Source organism: Ovis aries, chromosome 26 (assembly GCF_016772045.2).
Source record: "Ovis aries strain OAR_USU_Benz2616 breed Rambouillet chromosome 26, ARS-UI_Ramb_v3.0, whole genome shotgun sequence".
Taxonomy (NCBI): domain Eukaryota; kingdom Metazoa; phylum Chordata; class Mammalia; order Artiodactyla; family Bovidae; genus Ovis; species Ovis aries.
In genome coordinates, this window is record NC_056079.1 from 33,777,618 (window position 1) to 33,799,067 (window position 21,450).

A 21,450-nucleotide genomic window follows, 5' to 3' on the forward strand; every position below is an offset into this window, starting at 1 on the left:
TGGGCATGAGGGATACCCATGTGCCTGAAGTTTGAAAAAAACTCTGGTATATTTGTAAACATTTGGTAGAGTTATAAGCATTATCAGTGACTTATAAGCCTCCATTAGGTGGCTCAAAGGGTAAAGAATCTGCCTGCAGTGCAGGAGTGAAAGTGAAAGTCGCTCAGTCATGTCTGATTCTGAGAGAGTTCATGGAATTTTCCAGGCCAAAGTACTGGTGTGAGTAGCCTTTCCCTTCTCCAGGGGGTCTTCCCAACCCAGGGATCAAATCCAGGTCTCCAGCATTGCAGGCGAATTCTTTACTAGCTGAGCCACAAGGGAAGCCCTTGGTGCTGGAGATGCCTGTTCAGTTCCCTGGGTTCTGTTTTCTTAAATCTAAAATAAGGAGACCAATTACCAGGGAGTCAATGAGGAAGAAATACAAGTGTTGGGAGGCAATGTGTATAAAACTCTCATTTAGACAATCTGTTAACGCAGATTGGTGTCTTAAATACACCAAACAAATACTTGATTGCTCATAAATATTTTAAGAATGCATTTAAAACCCCTTTAAAACAATTTCTTTTTACAAACATTGTGGCTAATAAATCTGGATAATGTGAGTTAACATGAAACGTTTCTATAGAAGTATAAAGTAATATCAACACCAAATACTTTGTTTTAGTCTTTCTTTTAGTATATGATAGTAATGACTAGATATCAAAATGATCAAATAATTGGAAACAATAAATGGAAATAATACATTTCCTATACTGAAGTACTGTTAAAATATTTAAAAAAATATTTAATGAATTATATAATTTTGTCAATAATTTGATTATTTTACTTCACCTTTACCTGTGCGACTGACTGCTGTTACTATTGCTGTTTTCTGATGGAGATCTGTATGAAAGAAATAGATTGTTTTAAGGTTAGGAAACACTGTAATCTTCAATGAACTCAAGAAGACAAAAACAACTAGTCTTTTACTAATTACTAGTTAATATGTACCAATATCCACTTTTCTTCCTATATCCCATTAAGGAATCATATATCCTACTGGGGTATATTTACCAATGGTAGCCTAACTTTTAAATCTATTAAACTTATTTTTGTGAATGATTTAAAGAATTATCTAAATTCTTATTATTTTTTTTACATGCAGCTTCCCAGTTTTCCTAACACCATTTGTTGAAGAGACTGTCTTTTCTCCATTGTATATTCTTGCTTCTTTTGTTGTAGATTACTTGACCATAGGTGCATGGGTTTATTTCAAGGCTTTGTATCTTGTTCCACTGATCTGTATTTCTATTTTTGTGCCAGTACCATACTGTTCTGCTGACTATAGCTTTGTAGTATAATCTGAAGTCAGGAAGGCTGATTTCTCCAGCTCCATTTTTCTTTCTCAAGATTGTTTTGGCTATTTGGGGTCTTTTGTGTCTCCATACAAATTTTAAGGTTTTCTTGTTCTAGCTCTGTGAAAAATGCCACAGAAAAGTTGATAGAGATTTTACAGAATCTATAGACTGCCTTAGGTAGCATATTAATTTTGACAATATTGACTTTCCCAATTCATAAACATGGTATATCTTTACATCTGTTTCTGTTTTCTTTGGTTTCTTTCATCAGCATCTTATAGTTTAAGTATAGGTCATTTGTCTCCTTAAATAAGTTTATTCTTAGGTATTTTATTTTTGTGATGTGATAGTAAATGAAACTGCTTCTTGAATTTTTCTTTCTGATCTTTCATTGTTAGTGTATATAAATGCAAGAGATTTCTGTGTATTAATTTTGTAACTTGCAACTTTAACAGATTCATTGATGAGCTCCAGTTGTTTTCTGGTGGCATCTTTAAGATCTATGTAGAGTATCAGGTCATCTGCAAACAGTGACGATTTAACTTCTTGCTTTCCAATTGCTAAATCACTTCAGTCGTGTCCGACTCTGTGCGACCCCATAGATGGCAGCCCACCAGGCTCCCTCATCCCCGGGATTCTCCAGGCAAGAACACTGGAGTGGGTTGCCATTTCCTTCTCCAGTGCATGAAAGTGACAAGTAAAAGTGAAGTCGCTCAGTTGTGTCCGACTCTTCGCGACCCCATGGAATGCCTCCGCCCATGGGATTTTCCAGGAAAGAGTACTGGAGTGGAGTGCCATAGTCTTCTCCAACTAAGATTCCCTTTATTTCCTTTTCTTCTCTGATTGCCGTAGCTAGAACTTCCAAAACTGTTAAATAAATGTGACAGTGGGCATCCCTGTCTTCTTCCTGATCTTAGAGGAAAGGCTTTCAGCTTTTAACCACTGAGTATGATGTTAGCTGTAGGTTTGTCATATATGGCCTTTATTATTTTGAGATATGTTCCCTCTATCCCAACTTTCTGGAGAGTTTTTATCATAAATGGTGTTGAGTTTGTCAAAAGCTTTTGTGGCATATACTGAGATGAGCATATGGCTTTTATTCTTTGCTTTGTTAATATGGTACATCACACTGATTGATTTGCACATATTTTTCCTTATAGCAGGCTTCCCTGGTGGGTCAGAGGTTAAAGCGTCTGCCTGCAATGCGGGTTACTTTCCCTATAGCACTATTTACAACAGCAAAGATATGGATACAACCTAAATATCCATCAACAGAAAAATGGATAAAGAAAATGTGGAACATATATACAACGGAATATTTTACTCAGCCATCAAAAAGAAAGAAATAAAGCGATTTGCTGCATTTTGGATGGACCTAGAGATTGTCATCTTATGTGAAGTAAGTCAGACAGAGAAGGAAAAATATTGTATGACATCTTTTAAGTTCAGTATCTAAATGAACTTATTTACAAAAGAAACAGACTTACAGACTCAGAGAGTGAACTTATGGCTTCCAGGGGGGAAGGATGAGGGGGAAGCCTAGATAGGGAGTTTGGGATGAATACGTACACACTGGATATGGATGTGTACACACATATTTAATATGGATAACCAACTAGGTCCTACTGTATAGCACACTGAGCTCTGCTCAGTGTTATGTGGCAGCCTGGATGGGAGGGGAGTTTGGGGGCGAATAGACACATACATATGTATGGCCGAGTCCCTTTGCTGTCTAACTGAAACTATTACAACATTGTTAATCTGCTATATTCCAACATAAAATAAAAAGTTAAAAACTAACATGTCAAGTATTTTAAAAATTTCAAAGTTAAATCCATCTATTACTTTTCTCTATGTTATCTACATGGAAGACAGGGTGAAATATTAAAATATCTATGATAATGCTTCTCCAAAGTTAAAGACAATTTACACATGAATTCTTAAATTATCACGACTTTGATTATATTATTTCTATCAAATAACTATGTGAATAGTCATCTCACTTCTGTTAATGAGCTCCTTAATGAGGCCTCTCTTTCAGTTATGTCTGTTTACACTTTGTGGTATTCACACAGCCTCCATTTTCCCTTTGGCTCCTATACACACTCAGTTCTTGTTGAAGAGTAATATTATGGTGTAGTTTCCTTGTAATGGCTATAGTTCTTTGGCTACAGATGGTAAAAATCAGGTTTGAACATCCAATTTGGGATTATAAATCCTGACAGGACACTTGTTTAAACTAGATACACTTGCACAGCTATTTCTGTCTGTTGATGTCTCTTAACTAACAGATACTGGTTTTGAGAGGTTATTAGGATTTTTACTTGAAAGTGAAACTAGAATGGTTGAGAGAGGTACTCTGGGCCATGTGTAAGCAGAGTAGTTCTTTTGGAGAGAATGAACATAGACAAAAAGAGATGATGTCAATCATAAAAGCCTTTGGGTGATGGAGAGAATGACCAAGTTCACAGCCATCCAGTTCCTTACTACCCTTTTGCGTTTCAGCCCTACATCATTTACTGCCCTTGTAGCCCTGAAACAATTGACTGATGCTTTTAAAACTTAGGCAGATTTTGTTATTTATGGTCAGTGATATCTAAGTATACCATTTTTTCCAGAAGTCAGGTTCAGCTTTGCAAGTATTCAGATTTTTCGAACATGTCTTAAATAAGAGCCCAGGAAGACTTATGCCAAATATCATTCAATTAGATCAATTTATAACAACTGAATGATTATATAAATGTCCATGCGAATCATGCAGAATACTGCCCTGAATTTACTGGTTGCTGCTAACTTGTTCATAACTAAGATTAACTTACTTAGTAAGCAGAGGTGCTGATAGAAATTTTGTATCATTTTATCTCCAATAAACATATGAGAAACAAAAATGATTTACTTTGCAATGAAGGAACGAGACCCAGTCTTTACACTTACTTCTGCATTCTCATCGTCCTAAATATTTACTAAGCAAATTGTGAACAGTATTTGTGATACAGGAAAGAAAAAGCTGTATGAATGTGAAATAAGGTCAGACAGAGAAAGACAATGTATGATCCCATTTATATGTAGATCGAAAAAACCAAAACAAACAAACAAAAACCTCATAGATACAGAGAACAAATTGGTGTTGCCATATGTAATGGGTTGGAGTGAGGATGAGCAAAACGGGTAAGTTCAAAAGGTACAACTTCTATATAAAAAAATAAATGTCATGGGGATGTAATGGACAGCATGCTGACTATAGCCAGTAATAACTAACTGCATATATGAAACTTTCTAAAGGAGTAGATCTTAAAAGTCCTCATCAGGAGGAAAACAAAAAATTTGCAACTATGTATAACAAATGTTAACTAGACTTACTATGATCATTTTACATTATATACAAAGTATTACACACAAGAAACTAATATCATATAAGGTATTTATACCTCATTTTTTAAAAAGAAGCAATTAAATTTTGTTCCAGAAAAAGAAAAAAACTGAGCAAGTACCTTAACTCTAATTTCAGAAACATGTGAGCAATACTAATTTCATGTAACATAGGCCAAGTCCTTTATATGTGCTTTCCCTCACTCTCTGTGCTCTTATATTTTCTCACCTTCCCCGTATTCTATGCTGCCCCGTCTCTATTTGGCGTCATTCAGTTTAGTTCAGCCTCTCAGTCATGTCCGAATCTTTGCGACCTCATGGGCTTCAGGCTTCCCTGTCCATCACCAATTCCAATTCATTGTCACTGGCCCCATGTATTCTATGCTGCCCCATCTCTATTTCTCGTCTCTGGCCCCATATTCTGTGCTGCCCCATCTCTATTTATCATTCAATTTAGTTCAGCTGCTCAGTCGTGTCCGAATCTTTGCAACCCCATGAACTGCAACACGCCAAGCCTCTCTGTCCATCATCAAATCCCGGGGTTTACCCAAACTCATGTCCATTGAGTTGGTGATGCCATCCAGCCATCCCATCCTCTGTCGTCCCCTTCTCCTTCCACCCCCAATCTTTCCCAGCATCAGGGTCTTTTCAAATGAGTCAGCTCTTTACATTAGGTGGCCAAAGTATTGGAGTTTCAGCTTCAACATCAGTCCCTCCAATGAACGCCCAGGACTGATCTCCTTTAGGATGGACTGGTTGGATCTCCTTGCAGAGCAAGGGTCTCTCAAGAGTCTTCTCCAACACCACAGTTCAAAAGCATCAATTCTATTGTGCTCAGCTTTCTTCACAGTCCAACTCTCACATCCATACGTGACTACTGAAAAAATCACAGCCTTAACTAGATGGACCTTTCTTGACAAAGTAATGTCTCTGCTTTTTAATATGCTCTCTAAGTTGGTCATAACGTTCCTTCCAAGAAGTAAGCGTCTTTTAATTTCATGGCTGCAATCACCATCTGCAGTGATTTTGGAGTGCACCCCCCCCCCGAAATAATGTCAGCCACTGTTTCCCCATCTATTTGCCATGAAGTCATGGGACCGGATGCCATGATCTTAGTTTTCTGAATGTTGAGCTTAAGCCAACTTTTTCACTCTCCTCTTTCACTTTCATCAAGACGCTCTTAAGTTCCTCTTCACTCATAAGGGTGGTGTCATCTGCATATCTGGGCTTATTGATATTTCTCCCAGCAATCTTGATTCCAGCTTGTGCTTCTTCCAGCCCAGCGTTTCTCATGATGTACTCTGCATATAAGTTAAATAAGGAGGTTGACAATATACAGTCTTGACGTACTCCTTTTCCTATTAGGAACCAGTCTGCTGTTCCATGTCCAGTTCTAACTGTTGCTTCCTGACCTGCATACAGGTTTCTCAAGAGGCAGGTCAGGTGGTCTGGTATTCCCATCTCTTTCAGAATTTTCCACAGTTTATTGTGATCCATACAGTCAAAGGCTTTGGCATAGTCAATAAAGCAGAAATAGATATTTTTCTGGAACTCTTTTACCTTCCAGCATATTCTAGCTGCTTTGCACCACCAAATGTCAAGACAAGGCAAATGGGGTTGCTTAGGAAGTAGACAGCGCCGTCTAAAGCAATTATAGCCAACATAATGTTCTACTAGAAAGATACTGAGTAAATTCAGTTGTTCCTGGGCGTATATGGGCATGAGGGATACCCATGTGCCTAAAGTTTGAAAAAAACTCTGGTATATTTGTAAACATTTGGTAGAGTTATAAGCATTATCAGTGACTTATAAGCCTCCATTAGGTGGCTCAAAAGGTAAAGAATCTGCCTGCAGTGCAGGAGTGAAAGTGAAAGTCGCTCAGTCATGTCTGATTCTGAGAGAGTTCATGGAATTTTCCAGGACAGAGTTCTGGTGTGGGTAGCCTTTCCCTTCTCCAGGGGGTCTTCCCAACCCAGGGATCAAATCCAGGTCTCCAGCATTGCAGGCGAATTCTTTACTAGCTGAGCCACAAGGGAAGCCCTTGGTGCTGGAGATGCCTGTTCAGTTCCCTGGGTTGGGAAGATCTCCTGGAGGAGGGCATGGCAAATCACTCCAGTATTCCTTCCAGGAGAATCCCCATCGAAAGAGGAGCCTGGCGGGCTACAGTCCATGGGGTCCAAAGAGTCTGACACGACTGAGAGACTAAGAACACACACACACACACACACACACACACACACGCACAAACACAAGCATTACACCAATCTATACGAGTCCCTATTTAAAATATTCTGAATAACATTTGAATTTTCTCATAAAGCCTTTCATATATTGAATATAAAAAACAATGTGTTTACTTACTCCCCATTTAGTGTTCCCTCTTTGTTCCAAAATATTTTCATTTTATTCCATTTAAGAGCAACGATAGCCATTAAAATGAAGAAAGGTAATGAGACGTAGAAACTTATCATCAGGTTATTTTTTTGAGAGGCACGACGTCGTTTTATCAAGGCTGCAGTTTTAGCTGAAGACATAACAATATCTTTTAACTTTTTAAAAATGATAGATATCATTTTAGTAATTTGAATTATAAAAATTTGCAATTCAAATAATATAATCATAGAATACATTTAAACTTAAAAGTGCTTCCCAAACTTCTTTGTCTATACCTCAAAGTGCATTATATATTTCTTTTAAATATATACAATTTAATCTTTATATGTATATTTAATATTTATGTGTTACATTCTAACTTATTTCATTCTATCATCCTATCATATTCCTGTCATACTGCACTGCTACTTAGAATATATTAGGTTGATATTACCATCTAACAGATTTTTCTATTTAAAAAAAGAGCAAAAAAAAAAAAAAAAAAAAAAAAAGCTCCCCTGGAGAAAGGAATGGCTACCCACTTCAGTACTCTTGCCTGGGAAATCCCATGGACACAGGAGCCTGGCAGGCTCCATGGTGTTGCAAAAAGTCAGACACGACTCAGCAGCTAACACTAACACTCTCACTCTCAGTGTGGATTTTCTAGTTTCAAGTCACCCTTTGGGGAACTGCCTCATTTTGCACTGCTTTGTGTAAAAATAAAGACTAGTATTTAAGACCAAAAAAAATTATTTTAAAAATTATTTAGTGAAAATTACAGATATAACTGAGGCTAATTAAAAAGAAACAGTAATAGTAGATGAGGTTAAATTTACATAACAAATGTAAAAAGTGATATAGTTTTAATTTTGATTGCATTAATTTAAAAAGTTGATATTCCCATTGGTATTATAAAGATATTGCATAAAACTGGAAAAGTAAATCTATGGCCAACTGGTCCAAATAAGCAAAAGGAACAAACCAGAAAATTAAAATTAAAAAAATATAAATCAAGCAATCAGAATTACCACCAAACCAATTATGATGATATTGTGTATTTTCATGGACATAATTGTCTAAATCTTTGTGAACCCACGGACTGTAGCCTGCCAGGTTGTTTTGTCCATTGAATTTTTCAGGCAAGAATACTGGAGTGGGTTGCCATTCCCTTCTCAGTGGATCTTCCCCTCTCATGGATCGAACCCACATCTCTTGCATCTCCTGCACTGGCAGGTGGATTCTTTACCACTGCACCATCTCATGATATTAAGTGTAAACAAATTTAATGCCCTCTCAAAACAACAAGAGAATCTGTGCCACTGAAACACAGGTACAGTCCAATTATATGTTGATTCAAAGTAATTTACCAAGCTGCTGTATATCACAGGGAGCTCAGCTCGGGCCTCTGTGATGATCTCGAAGGGTGGAGATGAGAGGGAAGCTCAAGAGGGAAGAGATATATGTATACTGACTCATATGGTTGTACAGCAGAAACTAACACAACATTGGAAAGCAATTATACTCCAATTAAAGAATAAATTTAAAAAACATCTAGTTTTCAATAACTTTTGTATATGAATCCAAATTTTATTTTCCCATGTGTAGCATGACATTTTAAACACCTTGCAATATTAAAACAAGTGAAAAAAAACCAAACAACTTTTAACGTATATGCAGAGTACATCATGCAAAATGCTGGGCTGGATGAATCACAAGTTGGAATCAAGAATCTCTCTAACTGGGAGAAATATCAACAAGCACACCTATGCAGATGATACCACTCCAACAGCAGAAAGTGAAGAGGAACTAAAGAGCCTCTTGATGAGAGTGAAAGGAGAGAGTAAAAAAGTTGGCTTAAAGCTCAACATTCAGAAAACAAAGATCATGGCATCTGGTCCTATCACTTCATGCCAAACAGAAGGGGAAAAAGTGGTAACAGTGACAGATTTTCTTTCTTTGGCTCCAAAATCACTGGGGATGGTGACAGCAGCCATGAAATTGAAAGATACTTGATCCTTGGAAGGAAAGTTATGACACACCTAGACAGGGTATCAAGAAGCAGAGACATCAATTTGCTGACAAAGGTACATCTAGTCAAGACAATTGTTTTTCCAGTTGTCATGTACAGATATGAGAGTTGGACCATAAAGATGGCTGAGTGCTGAAGAATTGATGCTTTCAAGTTGTGGTGCTGGAGGAGACTCTTGAGAGTCCCTTGGACAGCAAGGAGATCAAACCAGTCAATCCTAAAGGAAATCAACCCTGAATATTCACTGGAAGGACTGATGCTGAAGTTCCAATACTTTGGCCACCTGATGTGAAGAACCTACTCATTGGAAAAGACTCTGATGCTGGGAAAGATTGAAGGCAAAAGGAGAAGGGGGTGACACAAGATGAGATGGTTGGATGCCATTACTGACTCAGTGGACATGAATGTGAGCAAACGCTAGGAGATAGTGAAGGACAGGGAAGCCTGGCAGTGATGCAGTTCATGGGATCACGTGAGTCAAATGTAATTTAGTGACTGAACAGCAACAAAGCTAGAAAACCGCTGTATAAATCGAAAAATTTGGGAAACCATGGTTAAAATTAAGATGACACATTAAATGTTCATGGCTAGATTTGAGTTAAAAGCACATACAACATTTTGATTGATAACATAATCTATAGGTGTGCTATTTATAATAGCACTACAAAGTGACCGTTTACATTTAATTAGGTAAAATAAAATGAAAATGTTAGTTCCTTAATTGCATTCTCCACATGTCCAGTGCTTAATAGCCACATAGACAGTGGGGCTGTAAGGATACAGAAGGCTCTGTTGGAGCAGTGTTGGAGAGTTACTAACATTCCTCCTCCATCTCCTCTATATTCCAAAATCCATCATCGATACTTCCTCCTGGTGATGAGCTGAATTCCGCACAATTTGGGGGGATATATCCAGCATCACATTGACAATTTAGGTGAGAATTGCAAGTCTTGAATGAAACAAAAATAAAGAAGACCATTTTATATGTCATATAAAAATTAAATGGATTAGTATTGATTGTGAGCCAAAGCAAATGATTAAAGTAATGCAATGTTATGTTACAGGCTGTTTTTACTTTAACATGGAAAATAATTATAAAGATAAAATGCAATGCAAGAAATGTCAATTCAATGCTTTTTATTTTTTAAAATATAAATTTTTTTATTTTAATTGGAGGTTAATTACTTTACAATATTGTATTGGTTTTGCCTAGAGGGTTTCTCTAATTTATCTCTTCAATAAAAGTAGACAACATTCTTGATACACCTGAAAATATGTAACTGTCTCTTCTAAAAAGGCATAGAAATTATGAAGCTAAAAGTTATAGCAGACGTTGAAATTTATTGTGAACTGTGCCAGATATTTTATAAAACTGTTGTAAGAGTCAACTTTTACAAAACATGGGGAGAAATCTAAAGGGTGAAGCTTACTTATTCAGGTACAGTTGGAAAAATTGATTTTGCTAGAAAATAGGAAGGCTAGGTGGCTTCCCTGGTAGCTCAGCTGATAAAGAATCCACCTGCAATGCAGGAGATCCTGGTTCAATTTTTTAGGTTGGGGGGATCCCCTGGAGAAGGGATAGGCTATCCACTCTAGTATTCTTGGGCTTCCCTGGTAGCTCAGATGGTAAAGAATTTGGCCTGCAATGCGGCAGACCTGGGTTCAATCCCTGGGTTGGGAAGATCCTCTGGAGGAGGTCATGGCAACTCACTCCAGTATTCTTGCCTGGATAAGCCCCAAGGACAGAGGAGCCTGGCAGGCTATGGTCCATGGGGTCGCAAAGAGTCAGACACGACTGAGCGACTAAGCACAGCACAGCACAGGAAGGCTACAATATATTTATAAATATGACCTTACGGATGAATCAAAAGATGGGTCAGAAGCAGAATAAGGAATCTAGGGATAAGTTCAAGCAAAATTAAATTGAAATTAAACAATAAAGGAATGGAACATAAAAGAAACTGTAAATAACAGGATGTGTAAATAGGAAGTAAATTTTGATACAAGACACACAGATCAATTTTTCCAGGATTATTATAGAAAATATGAAGCATCAAGATAATGGGAGATACTAACTACCCTTTTAAAGCTAAACACATATTTAGAAAATCCTAAATAGGGCACAGAATTTCTATAATTCAGGTGATGATTTCACAATGGCTAGACAAATAAAAGTGCAAATGGAAAATGTGACCAGACACACTGAAATGCTATTATTAATTAAAAAAAATGAAAATTAGCAATAAATTCAGCATGTTAGAAGATATTAGTAAACTAAGAAGCCCATCTGGCCTGAATTTGAAGAAATGTTTTCACTCCTGATAGGTGCAGAAAAACTGATATAATATTTCCTGAAGACAGGCAATATTTATTAAAATTCAAATTATGCATATATTTGGCCCATCAGATATCAATGCAATCAATTTATGAAATCAAATAACTCTGCAAAGTGAATGTACAGCAGCGTCCACTGTACCACTATTCACAACAGTTAAATAAAAATTCAGTAGTATACAAAAGTCCATCAGTGAATGACTTCAAATACAGAAAGAACCATAGAGAAAAATAAACTGAAGTCACTGATCTGAGACAGATTTCAATGGACAAAGATCTCTGCTGTTAAAAATATATTAGATTATGAGTAATGTGTAATAGAAATAAAGTTTGTGAGTGTTTTGTATATATCAGTTATCAGTTCAGTTCAGCTCAGTTCAATCACTCAGCCATGTTCAGCCCCATGGACTGCAACACACCAGGCTTCTCTGTCCTTCACCAATACCTGGAGCTTGCTCAAACTCATGTCCATCGAGTTGGTGATGCCTTCCAAACCTCTCATCCTCTGTCATCCCCTTCTTCTGCCTTCAATCTTTCCCAGCATCAGAGTCATGCACTCAATTATAAGCAGTATTTATATTTCTGTATACATATATAAATATATGTATATACTAACTCTGAAAAGAATGAAAAGATGGAGCCAAAGCAAAAACAACACCCAGCTGTGGATGTGACTGGTGATGGAAGTAAAGTCCGATGCTATAAAGAGTAATATTGCATAAGAACTTGGAATATTAGGTCCATGAATCAAGGCAACTTGGAAGAAGTCAAATAGGAGACGGCAAGAGACAACGTTGACATTTTAAGAATCAGTCAACTAAAATAGACTGGAATGGGTGAATTTAACCCAGATGACCATTATACCTATTACCGTGGGCAAGAATCACTTAGAAGAAATGGAGTAGCCATCATAGTCAACAAAGAGTCTGAAATGCAGTACTTGGATGCAGTCTCAAGAATGACAGGATAATCTCTGTTTGTTTCCAAGGTGAACCGTTCAGTACCACAGTAATCCAAGTCTATGCCCCAACGAGTAATGCTGAAGAAGCTTAAGTTGAACAGTTCTATGAAGACCTACATGACCTTCTAGAACTAACACTGAAAAAAGATGTCCTTTTCATTATAGGGGACTGGAATGCAAAAGAAAGGAGTCAAGAAATACCTGGGGTAATGGGAAAATTTGGCCTTGGAATGAAGCAGAATGAAGCAGGACAAAGGCTAAGAGAGTTTTGCCAAGAGATTGCACAGGTCATAGCAAACACCCTCTTCCAACAACACAAGAGAAGACTCTACACATGGACATCACCAGATGGTCAATACCAAAACCAGATTGATTATATTCTTTGCATACAAAGATGGAAAAGCTCTATAAAGCCAGCAAAAACAAGACGGGGAGCTGACTGTGGCTGAGATCATGAGCTCCTTATTGCCAAATTCAGACTGAAATTGAAGAAAGTGGAGAAAACTACTAGACCATTCAGGTATGACCTAAATCAAATCCCTTATGTTTGTACAAGGGAAGAGACAAATAGATTCAGGGGATTAGACTGAGAGACAAGAGTGCCCAAAGAACTATGGATGAAGGCTCCTTACATTGTACAGGAGGCAGTGATCAAGACAATCCCGAAGAAAAAGAAATGCAAAAATGCACAATGATTGTCTGAGGAGGCCTTACAAGTATCTGAGAAAAGAAGAGAAGCTAAAGGCAAAGGAGAAAGGGAAAGATATACCCATTTGAATACAGAGTGCCAAAGAATAACAAGGAGAAGTAAGAGAGCCTTCCTCAGTGATCAGTGCAAAGAAATAGAGGAAAACAACAGAATGGGAAAGACTAGAGATCTTTTCAAGAAAATTAGAGATGCTAAGAGAACATTTCATGTAAAGATGGGCTCCATAAAGGACAGAAATGGTATGGACCTGACAGAAGCAGAAGATATTAAGAAAAGTGGCAAGAATACACAGAAGAACTATACAAAAAAGATCTTCACGACTGAGATAATCATGATGGTGTGATCACTCACCTAGAGCCAGACATCCTGGAATGTGAAGTCAAGTGGGCCTTAGGACGCATCACTATGAACAAAGCTAGTGGAGGTGATGGAATTCCAGTTGAGCTATTTCAAATCCTAAAAGATGATGCTGTGAAAGTGCTGCACTCAATATGCCAGCAAATTTGGAAAACTCAGCGGTGGCCACAAGAATGGAAAATGTGAGTTTTCACTCCAGTTCCAAAGAAAGGCAATGCCAAAGAATGCTCAAACTACCACAAAATTGAACTCATCTCACACCTTAGCAAGAGCAATGGCACCCCACTCCAGTACTCTTGCCTGGAAAATCCCATGGATGGAGGAACCTGCTGGGTTACAGTCCATGAGGTCTCTAAGAGTCAGACACGAATGAGTGACTTCACTTTCACTTTTCACTTTCATGCATTGGAGAAGGAAATGGCAACCCACTCCCGTGTTCTTGCCTGGAGAATTCCAATTCAGCCTGGTGGGCTGCCATTTATGGGTCACACAGAGTCAGACACGACTGAAGCGACTTAGCAGTAGCAGCACACCCTAGCAAAGTAATACTCAAAATTCTCTAAGCCAGGCTTCAACAGTACATGAACTGTGAACTTCCAAAGTTCAACCTCGATTTAGAAAGGCAGAGGAACCAGAGATCAAATTACCAACATTTGTTGGATCACTGAGAAAGCAAGAGTGTTCCAGAAAAACATCTATTTCTGCTTTATTGACTATGCCAAAGCCTTTGACTGTGTGAATTACAATAAATTGTGGAAAATTCTTCAAGAGATGGGGAAACCAGAACAGCTGACCTGCCTCCCGAGAAATCTGTATACAGGTCAAGACAGCAACAGTTAGAAACGGACATGGAACAACACACAGGTTCCAAGTTGGGAAAGGAGTATGTCAACGCTGTATATTGTCACCATGCTTATTTAACTTATATGCAGTATACCTCATGAGATATGCTGGACTTGATGAAGCGCAAGCTGGAGTCAATATCGCCAGGAGAAATATCAATAACCTCAGACATGCAGATGATACCACCCTTATGGCAGAAAGTGAAGAGGAACCAAAAAGTCTCTTGATGAAAGTGAAAGAGGAGAATGAAAAAGTTGGCTTAAAGCTTAACATTCAGAAAATGAAGATCATGGCATCTGGTCCCATCACTTCATGGCAAGCAGATGGGGAAACAGTGGAAAGTGTCAGACTTTATTTTTTGGGGCTCCAAAATCACTGCAGATGGTGATTGCAGCCATGAAATTAAAAGATGCTTGCTCCTTGGAAGAAAAGTTATGACCATCTTAGACAGCATATTAAAAAGCAGAGACATTACTTTGCCAACAAAGGAGCATCTAGTCAAAGCTATGATTTTAGTAGTAGTCATGTATGGATATGAGAGTTGGACTATAAAGAAAGCTGAGGGCAGAAGAATTGATGCTTTTGAACTGTGGTGTTGGAGAAGACTCTTGAGAGTCCTTTAGACTGCAAGGGGATCCAGTTCATCCTAAAGGAAATCAGTACTGAATGTTCATTGGAAGAACTGATGTTGAAGCTGAAACTCCAATACTTTGGCCTCCTAATGTGAAGAACTGATTCACTGGAGAAGACCCAGATGCTAGCAAGGATTGAACGTGGGAGGTGAAGGGGATGACAGAGGGTGAGATGGTTGCATGGCATCACTGACTCAATGGATATGAGCATGAGTAAACTCTGGGAGTTGGTGATGGATAGGGAGGCCTGGCATGCTGCAATCCTTGGGGTCACAAGGAGTTGGACATGACTGAGTGACTGATCTGAACTGAACTGATATAGATGTAACACTAAATATATCTATTTCCAAAAGTATGCAGTCTCTATTCAACATTATAATAGCTTATGTTTCATATTACATTTTTGTACAAAGTTTAAAAGTTTTTAGCTCATGAAGTGTGCAATGATCTGATAGAATACATAGAACATGTACACATGTATAAATAATGAAATTTGGTTTCTACATTTGACTGAAATTCTCCAAAGAAATTTCCACATCCATAAATCTGAAGCTTATTATCTTGTAAAATGTTATGATATGTATTTTAAAACTATACATAAAATAGAGTAACAATTACATACCCCATGTCCTTTACATTTGACAAGTGAGTCACAATGTTGATACTGATCGTATTCATGAAGTAACCTGCAATTTCCGTTCTGACAAAACTAAAATGATGAAACAACCATCAACTTTAAAGTCAGGAATTCATTAACTGTACTTAGTATAAGAAATTAGATACACAATATGATATATACTTAGGATGAACTTGAATTTCATAACATCTACTCATTCATTCTAATAAAAAACTTGAAGTCAAAATGGTACATTATTACTTTATCAAACATCAAGTTTTTACAATAAGATATTGCTTCCATTCGGAGAAGGCAATGGCACCCCACTCCAGTACTCTTGCCCGGAAAATCCCATGGACCGAGGAGCCTGGTGGGCTGCCGTCTGTGGGGTCGCACAGAGTCGGACACGACTGAGCGGCTTCACTTTCACTCTTCACTTTCATGCATTGGAGAAGGAAATGGCAACCCACTCCAGTGTTCTTGCCTTGAGAATCCCAGGGACAGGGAAGCCTGGTGGGCTGCTGTCTATGGGGTCGCATAGTATCGAACACAACTGAAGTGACTTAGCAGTAGTAGCAGCAGCATTGCTTCCATTGAAGGAGGAGGCTTGTGAGTTTACTAATAGCCAATGAAAATTATTAAAGTATTGTAATTTGGTATGTTACAGGAAGGTTTTATTTTAATGTGGAAAGGATTTTAAAAATAAAATACGAGAAAAGTCCATTCAGTGCTTTTCAAGTGCCATAGAGATTTTCTCTAATTTGTCTTCTCAATAAAAGTAGACAACATTCTTGATATACCAGAAAACATCAAACTTTTCTATGTCTTTTCTACAAGGCATAGAAATTATGAAGCTAAAAATTATAACTGGTATAGGAACAAAGCAAGCCAAATTTTAACGAGCATTTGAAATGGGCCTTTGAACTTTCTATGCATTTCTATATATATGCTCACATTGACCTTGAGAGGGAGATATTTTTATCCACATTTTACATTTAATGAGAATTAAATGTACACTTTTTAGGTCATGTCACCACTGACTGACAGAGCCAATATTCAGTGCAAGAACTACTTTAATCATAGAGCCCATTGATCAGTGCTCAATACCAGTGCTTCAACCAGTCATTTTTACATGCTCCTAACTTTATAACAGTATCCCTTGTCTTTCACAAAAGCAATGTGCTCCTTCATACCTAGCTTTATCTATCTTTGAGTTTGAAAGAGAAATTATACCCAAGTCATAGGTTATAAGGATGAAATAATTTATTACACAAAAAGGAACAAAAATAGTTTGGGACATAGTAAATGCTCACTAAATACAACTTTGTGTTTTATTTATTTAACCTGATTTTGACGTAGACTGCATGTTAATATTCCTCTATCAAAATATTAATTTAATTTGAATACTTTGGAGGACATGTTCTAAGATTATCTGCCCACTTTTCTCAAGTTATCTGATAGAATATCCAACAGATGATGAAGTCTAAAACATTTGTTATTTTCTATCACTATTGGTAAGTAAATATATGGACAAAGGTGCATCTAGTCAAAGCTATGATTTTTCCTGCGGTCGTAGGATGTGTTCAGTTCAGTCACTCAGTCTTGTGCGACTCTTTGCGACCACATGAACCGCAGCACGCCAGGCCTCCTTGTCCATCACCAACTCCCGGAGTCCACCCAAACCCATGTCCATTGAGTCGGTGATGCCATCCAACCATCTCATCCTCTGTCGTCCCCTTCTCCTCCTGCCTTCAATCTTTCCCAGCATCATGGTCTTTTCAAATGAGTCAGCTCTTCACTCTGGTGGCCAAAGTATTTGAGTTTCAGCTTCAACATCAGTCCTTCCAATGAATATTCAGGACTGGGAGGGACTGTGGGCAGGAGAAGGCGACAACAGACAATGAGATGGCTGGATGGCATCACCGACTTGATGCACATGAGTTTGGGTGAACTTCGGTAGTTGGTAATGTACATGACGGAGAGACTGAACTGAACTGAGGTAAGAATGGGTGAGAAAAAGGGGGAAATTTCATTTACTTTTTCATTGATCAGCTTATCTACTTTTGGACAGGCACATGCCCCAAACACATTCCTTTTCAAGTTTGAAATGAATGTGCTGAGATGTGGTTATCGTCCTTCATATTCCTATGGGGACTAGAATCAGCTAGATAAACTATTCTGATGGCTGCTTCATATTGCTTAAAGCAGTGGTCCCCAATATTTTTGGCACCAGGGACAGGTAATGTGAGTGATGGGGAGCGATGGGGAGTGGCAGGCAAAGCTTTGCTTGCTTTCTTGGCATTTACTTACTGCTGTGTGGCCTGGTTCCTATTAAGGGTTGGGGACCCCTGGCTATTTCTAACAGCAATATAATTTTGTTGTTAATGCTTATTGATTTTCTTTTCTTTGGAATTGAGGTTTTCCTGGTTCATGGTATGAAGAGTGTGATTTTTGATTGAAACCTCAATTTTGATTACTGTGTTATGAGATTCTGGTTAAACCTTGTGGTTAAACCTGGTTAAACTTTCTGGTTCAGCAGTTCTCCTCTGTTACAACTCTGAAGTAGGGGAAAGGAACACTGCCTCATTTTTGCCAGGTAATGCTGAAAGTTGGAGAAAGGAATGGCAACGCACTCCAGTATCCTTGCCTGGACAATGCCATGGACAAAGGAGTCTGGTGGGCTACAGTACAAGGAGTCTCAAAGAGTTGTGCAAGACTGAGCAGCTATCATTCACTCAGCATTGGAAGTACAGAATCTGGAATGAGAAGGGCTCCTTATTATTGCAAGTGGCTGGGGAGAACAAGCTCTCCACAAATCCTCTGTTCTACCACCCTGGTGAGAGTAGAAGTGTAGCTACAATTTTATCTATATCCTTTGGCTGCAGTAGAGAATCCATTGTTTAAAAGTGTACCATCTTGCTAAGCTGTTCACTTGGCTAAAGTCAGGCTTTCCTTTATGACTTATTTCTGTCTGTTTCATTTGACATTTCTGAGTTTCTGGCTTCTCTGGCACTCAGTTTGGGAGATATAAGGCTAAAAGCAAAGAGATCATATTGTTATGTTTTTCCACAGGTCCTGAGGTGCCTAGCTGGTCTGCTGAAAGAATCTTTCAGGTTTTGGAATCTTCTTATGTTTATTTCACATTTAATATCCAGGACTCTAAGCTACAATTAATCATAAGAATAGAAGAAATTATGTCTAGTCTGTCCTGGAACTTCAAATCTATTCAGTAGTTTTAACCATGATATAATATATTTATCAATATTTGCCCTTATCTGTAACTGACTGTACCGTTTAAGATAACTCTGAGATACTTGGATACTCACAGATACTATCCCTAAGTTTTCTTTGAGTTTTTATTAAAGCATTTTGATCTGTAATTCCTTTGAAATAATATTTTATACCTTAGACTATAGGCTAATTTATCCTTGTACCTATTGGCTTTTATTTTAATTATTTCAACTTAATATCTTAAGTCTTGTTATTTAGTAAGATGAATTCCCAATTTCCATTTTATTTCAAATTGCATTGGCTATTTTGTACATTTAGCTCTTTGCATTTTAATATAACTTTTAAATAAGTTTTTCAATTTCCACCAGCAACACATTCCCTGCCCCCCACCTCAGAAAAGAAACCTGGTGGAATCATGATCTTCTGGATTCTTCTGGATCATATTCATTAATTGATTTTGAGAACAGTGCCATTTTAACGATATTGCCTTCCAAGTCAAAGACACAATCTATGCTTAAATAGTGATCACAACCCACATAATTTTCATGTGTAGTCAAAAAAGTAGAGCTGAAGGGGATGGGAGATGGATAAATTAGGAGTTTAGGATTAGCAGATAAAAACCACTATATACAAAATAGATAAACAAGAAGGTCCTACAGTATAGCACATGAAACTATATTCAATATCTTGTAATACACCACAATGGAAAAGAATATATATAACTGAATCACTTTGTTGTACACAAGACACTAACACAGCCCTGTAACTCAACTATATTCAATTAAAAAAATTTAAAAGGTAGAAATAATGTCTTGCAGGTTTTACCTTGATTTCTCTATCACCATAATATTACATATCTCTATGTCATTAAAAATTATTTTTATTGGGTATGGGCTTTCCTGGTGGCTCAGACAGTAAAGAATCCACTTGCAATGTGGGAGACCTGTGTTCAATACCTGGGTTGGAAAGATCCCCTGGAGGAGGTAATGGCTGCCCACGCCAGTATTCTGGCCTGGAGAACCCCCATGGATAGAGAAAAATGATAGGCTAGAGTCCATGGGGTTGTAGAGTCAGACATGACTGAGTGATATTCACTTTCACTTCACTCTGCTTAACTTATCTGATAAACCTATAATTGGCATTTAGTGTGTCTTGTTTATTTGATCTATTATAACTCACATCATAATTGCTCTATATCAATGTCTATTTCATAATATTTGAAAATTAAACTTAATTACACCAGAAATAGATAAAAAGTGTGATGATAAATTTGACTCCTAAACATTTCAAAATCACTTTCCATAAAGTATCTGTTGATTTATACTTATTTTTAGGAAGGTTATAAGTTATGCTTCTCACCATCAAATTTTCTTTTTACTTGAAGTATAGCTGGTTTACAATATATTAGTTTTGGATATACTACATATTGATTCAGTATTTTATTATAGTATACTCCATTTAAAATTAATATAAAATATTGGCTATATTCTCTGAGCTGTGTAATATATTCTTGTAGCTTATTTGGAAGACAACACAAACAGACAGAAAGACACACCACATTCTTAAATAGGCAGAATCAATACTGTCCAAAGGACTACACTTTCCAAGGGAATTTCCAGATTTAATGAAATTCATATCAAATTACCAATGAAAGTTTTCACAGAGCTAGAACAAAAATTATAAAATTTGTAAAGAGACACAAAAGACCCCGAATAACCAAAGGAATCTAAAGCAAAATGAAGCTGAAGAATCAGGCTCCCAGACTTAAGACTACACTACAAAGCTACAGTCATCAAAAACAGGAAGGTACTGGCACAAAAACACATATAGATCAGTGGACTAGGACACAAAGCTCATGATAAACCCATACACCTATGGTCACCTAATCTATGACAAAGCAGGCAAGACTATACAATGGAGAAAAGACAGTCTCTTCAATAAGCAGTCCTGGGAAACTGGACAGCTACATGTTAAAAAAAAACAAAAAGAAATTAGAAAACTCTAACACTATACACAAAAATAAGCTCAAAATGAATTAAAGACTTAAATGTAAGATTGAAGAGGAAAAAAAGACCAAACATTCCCTAACATAAATTGCAGCAATATGTTTTTTGACCCATCTCCCAGAGTAATGGAAATAAAAACAAAAATAAATGGTACCTAATTAAAATCAAAAGCTGTTGCACAGCAAAGGGAATCATATACAAAAACAAAAAGACAACTCACAGGATGGAAGAAGATATTTGCAAATGATGCAACTGACAAAGAATTAGCCTTTAAAAATTTCAAGCAGCTCATGCAGCTCAACATCATGAAAACACACAACCCAGTCAAAACATGGGCAAAAGACCTAAAGAGAGACAATGCTCTAGAGAAGACATACAGATGGGTAAGTGACCTATGAGAAGATGTTCAACATAGTTGATTATTGAAAATGAAAGTGTTAGGCATTTAGCTGTGTCTGACTCTTTGCAACCCCGTGGACTGTCAGAGAACTAAGATCATGGCATCCAATCTCATCACTTTATGGCAAATAGATGGGAAACAATGGAAACGTGACAGATTTTATCTTCTTGGGCTTCAAAATCACTGTGGAGACTGAGGCCATGAAATTAAAAGACACTTGCTTCTTGAAAGAAAGGCTATGAAAAACATGGAC

At 37.4% G+C, this 21,450-nt stretch overlaps 1 protein-coding gene across 1 annotated transcript in view; it reads right to left on the bottom strand.

Moving 5' to 3' along the window:
- LOC105605237 (A disintegrin and metallopeptidase domain 3-like) overlaps positions 1-21,450 on the bottom strand; it is a 121,320-nt gene that overhangs the window by 2,676 nt on the left and 97,194 nt on the right. Inside the window, exons 17-20 of the mRNA XM_042241354.2 lie at positions 15,567-15,653; positions 9,928-10,057; positions 7,068-7,230; positions 838-882 (exon numbers count right to left, since the gene is read on the bottom strand). Coding sequence (XP_042097288.2) covers positions 838-882; positions 7,068-7,230; positions 9,928-10,057; positions 15,567-15,653 — 425 coding nt within the window. The remainder of the gene's footprint in view (positions 1-837; positions 883-7,067; positions 7,231-9,927; positions 10,058-15,566; positions 15,654-21,450) is intronic.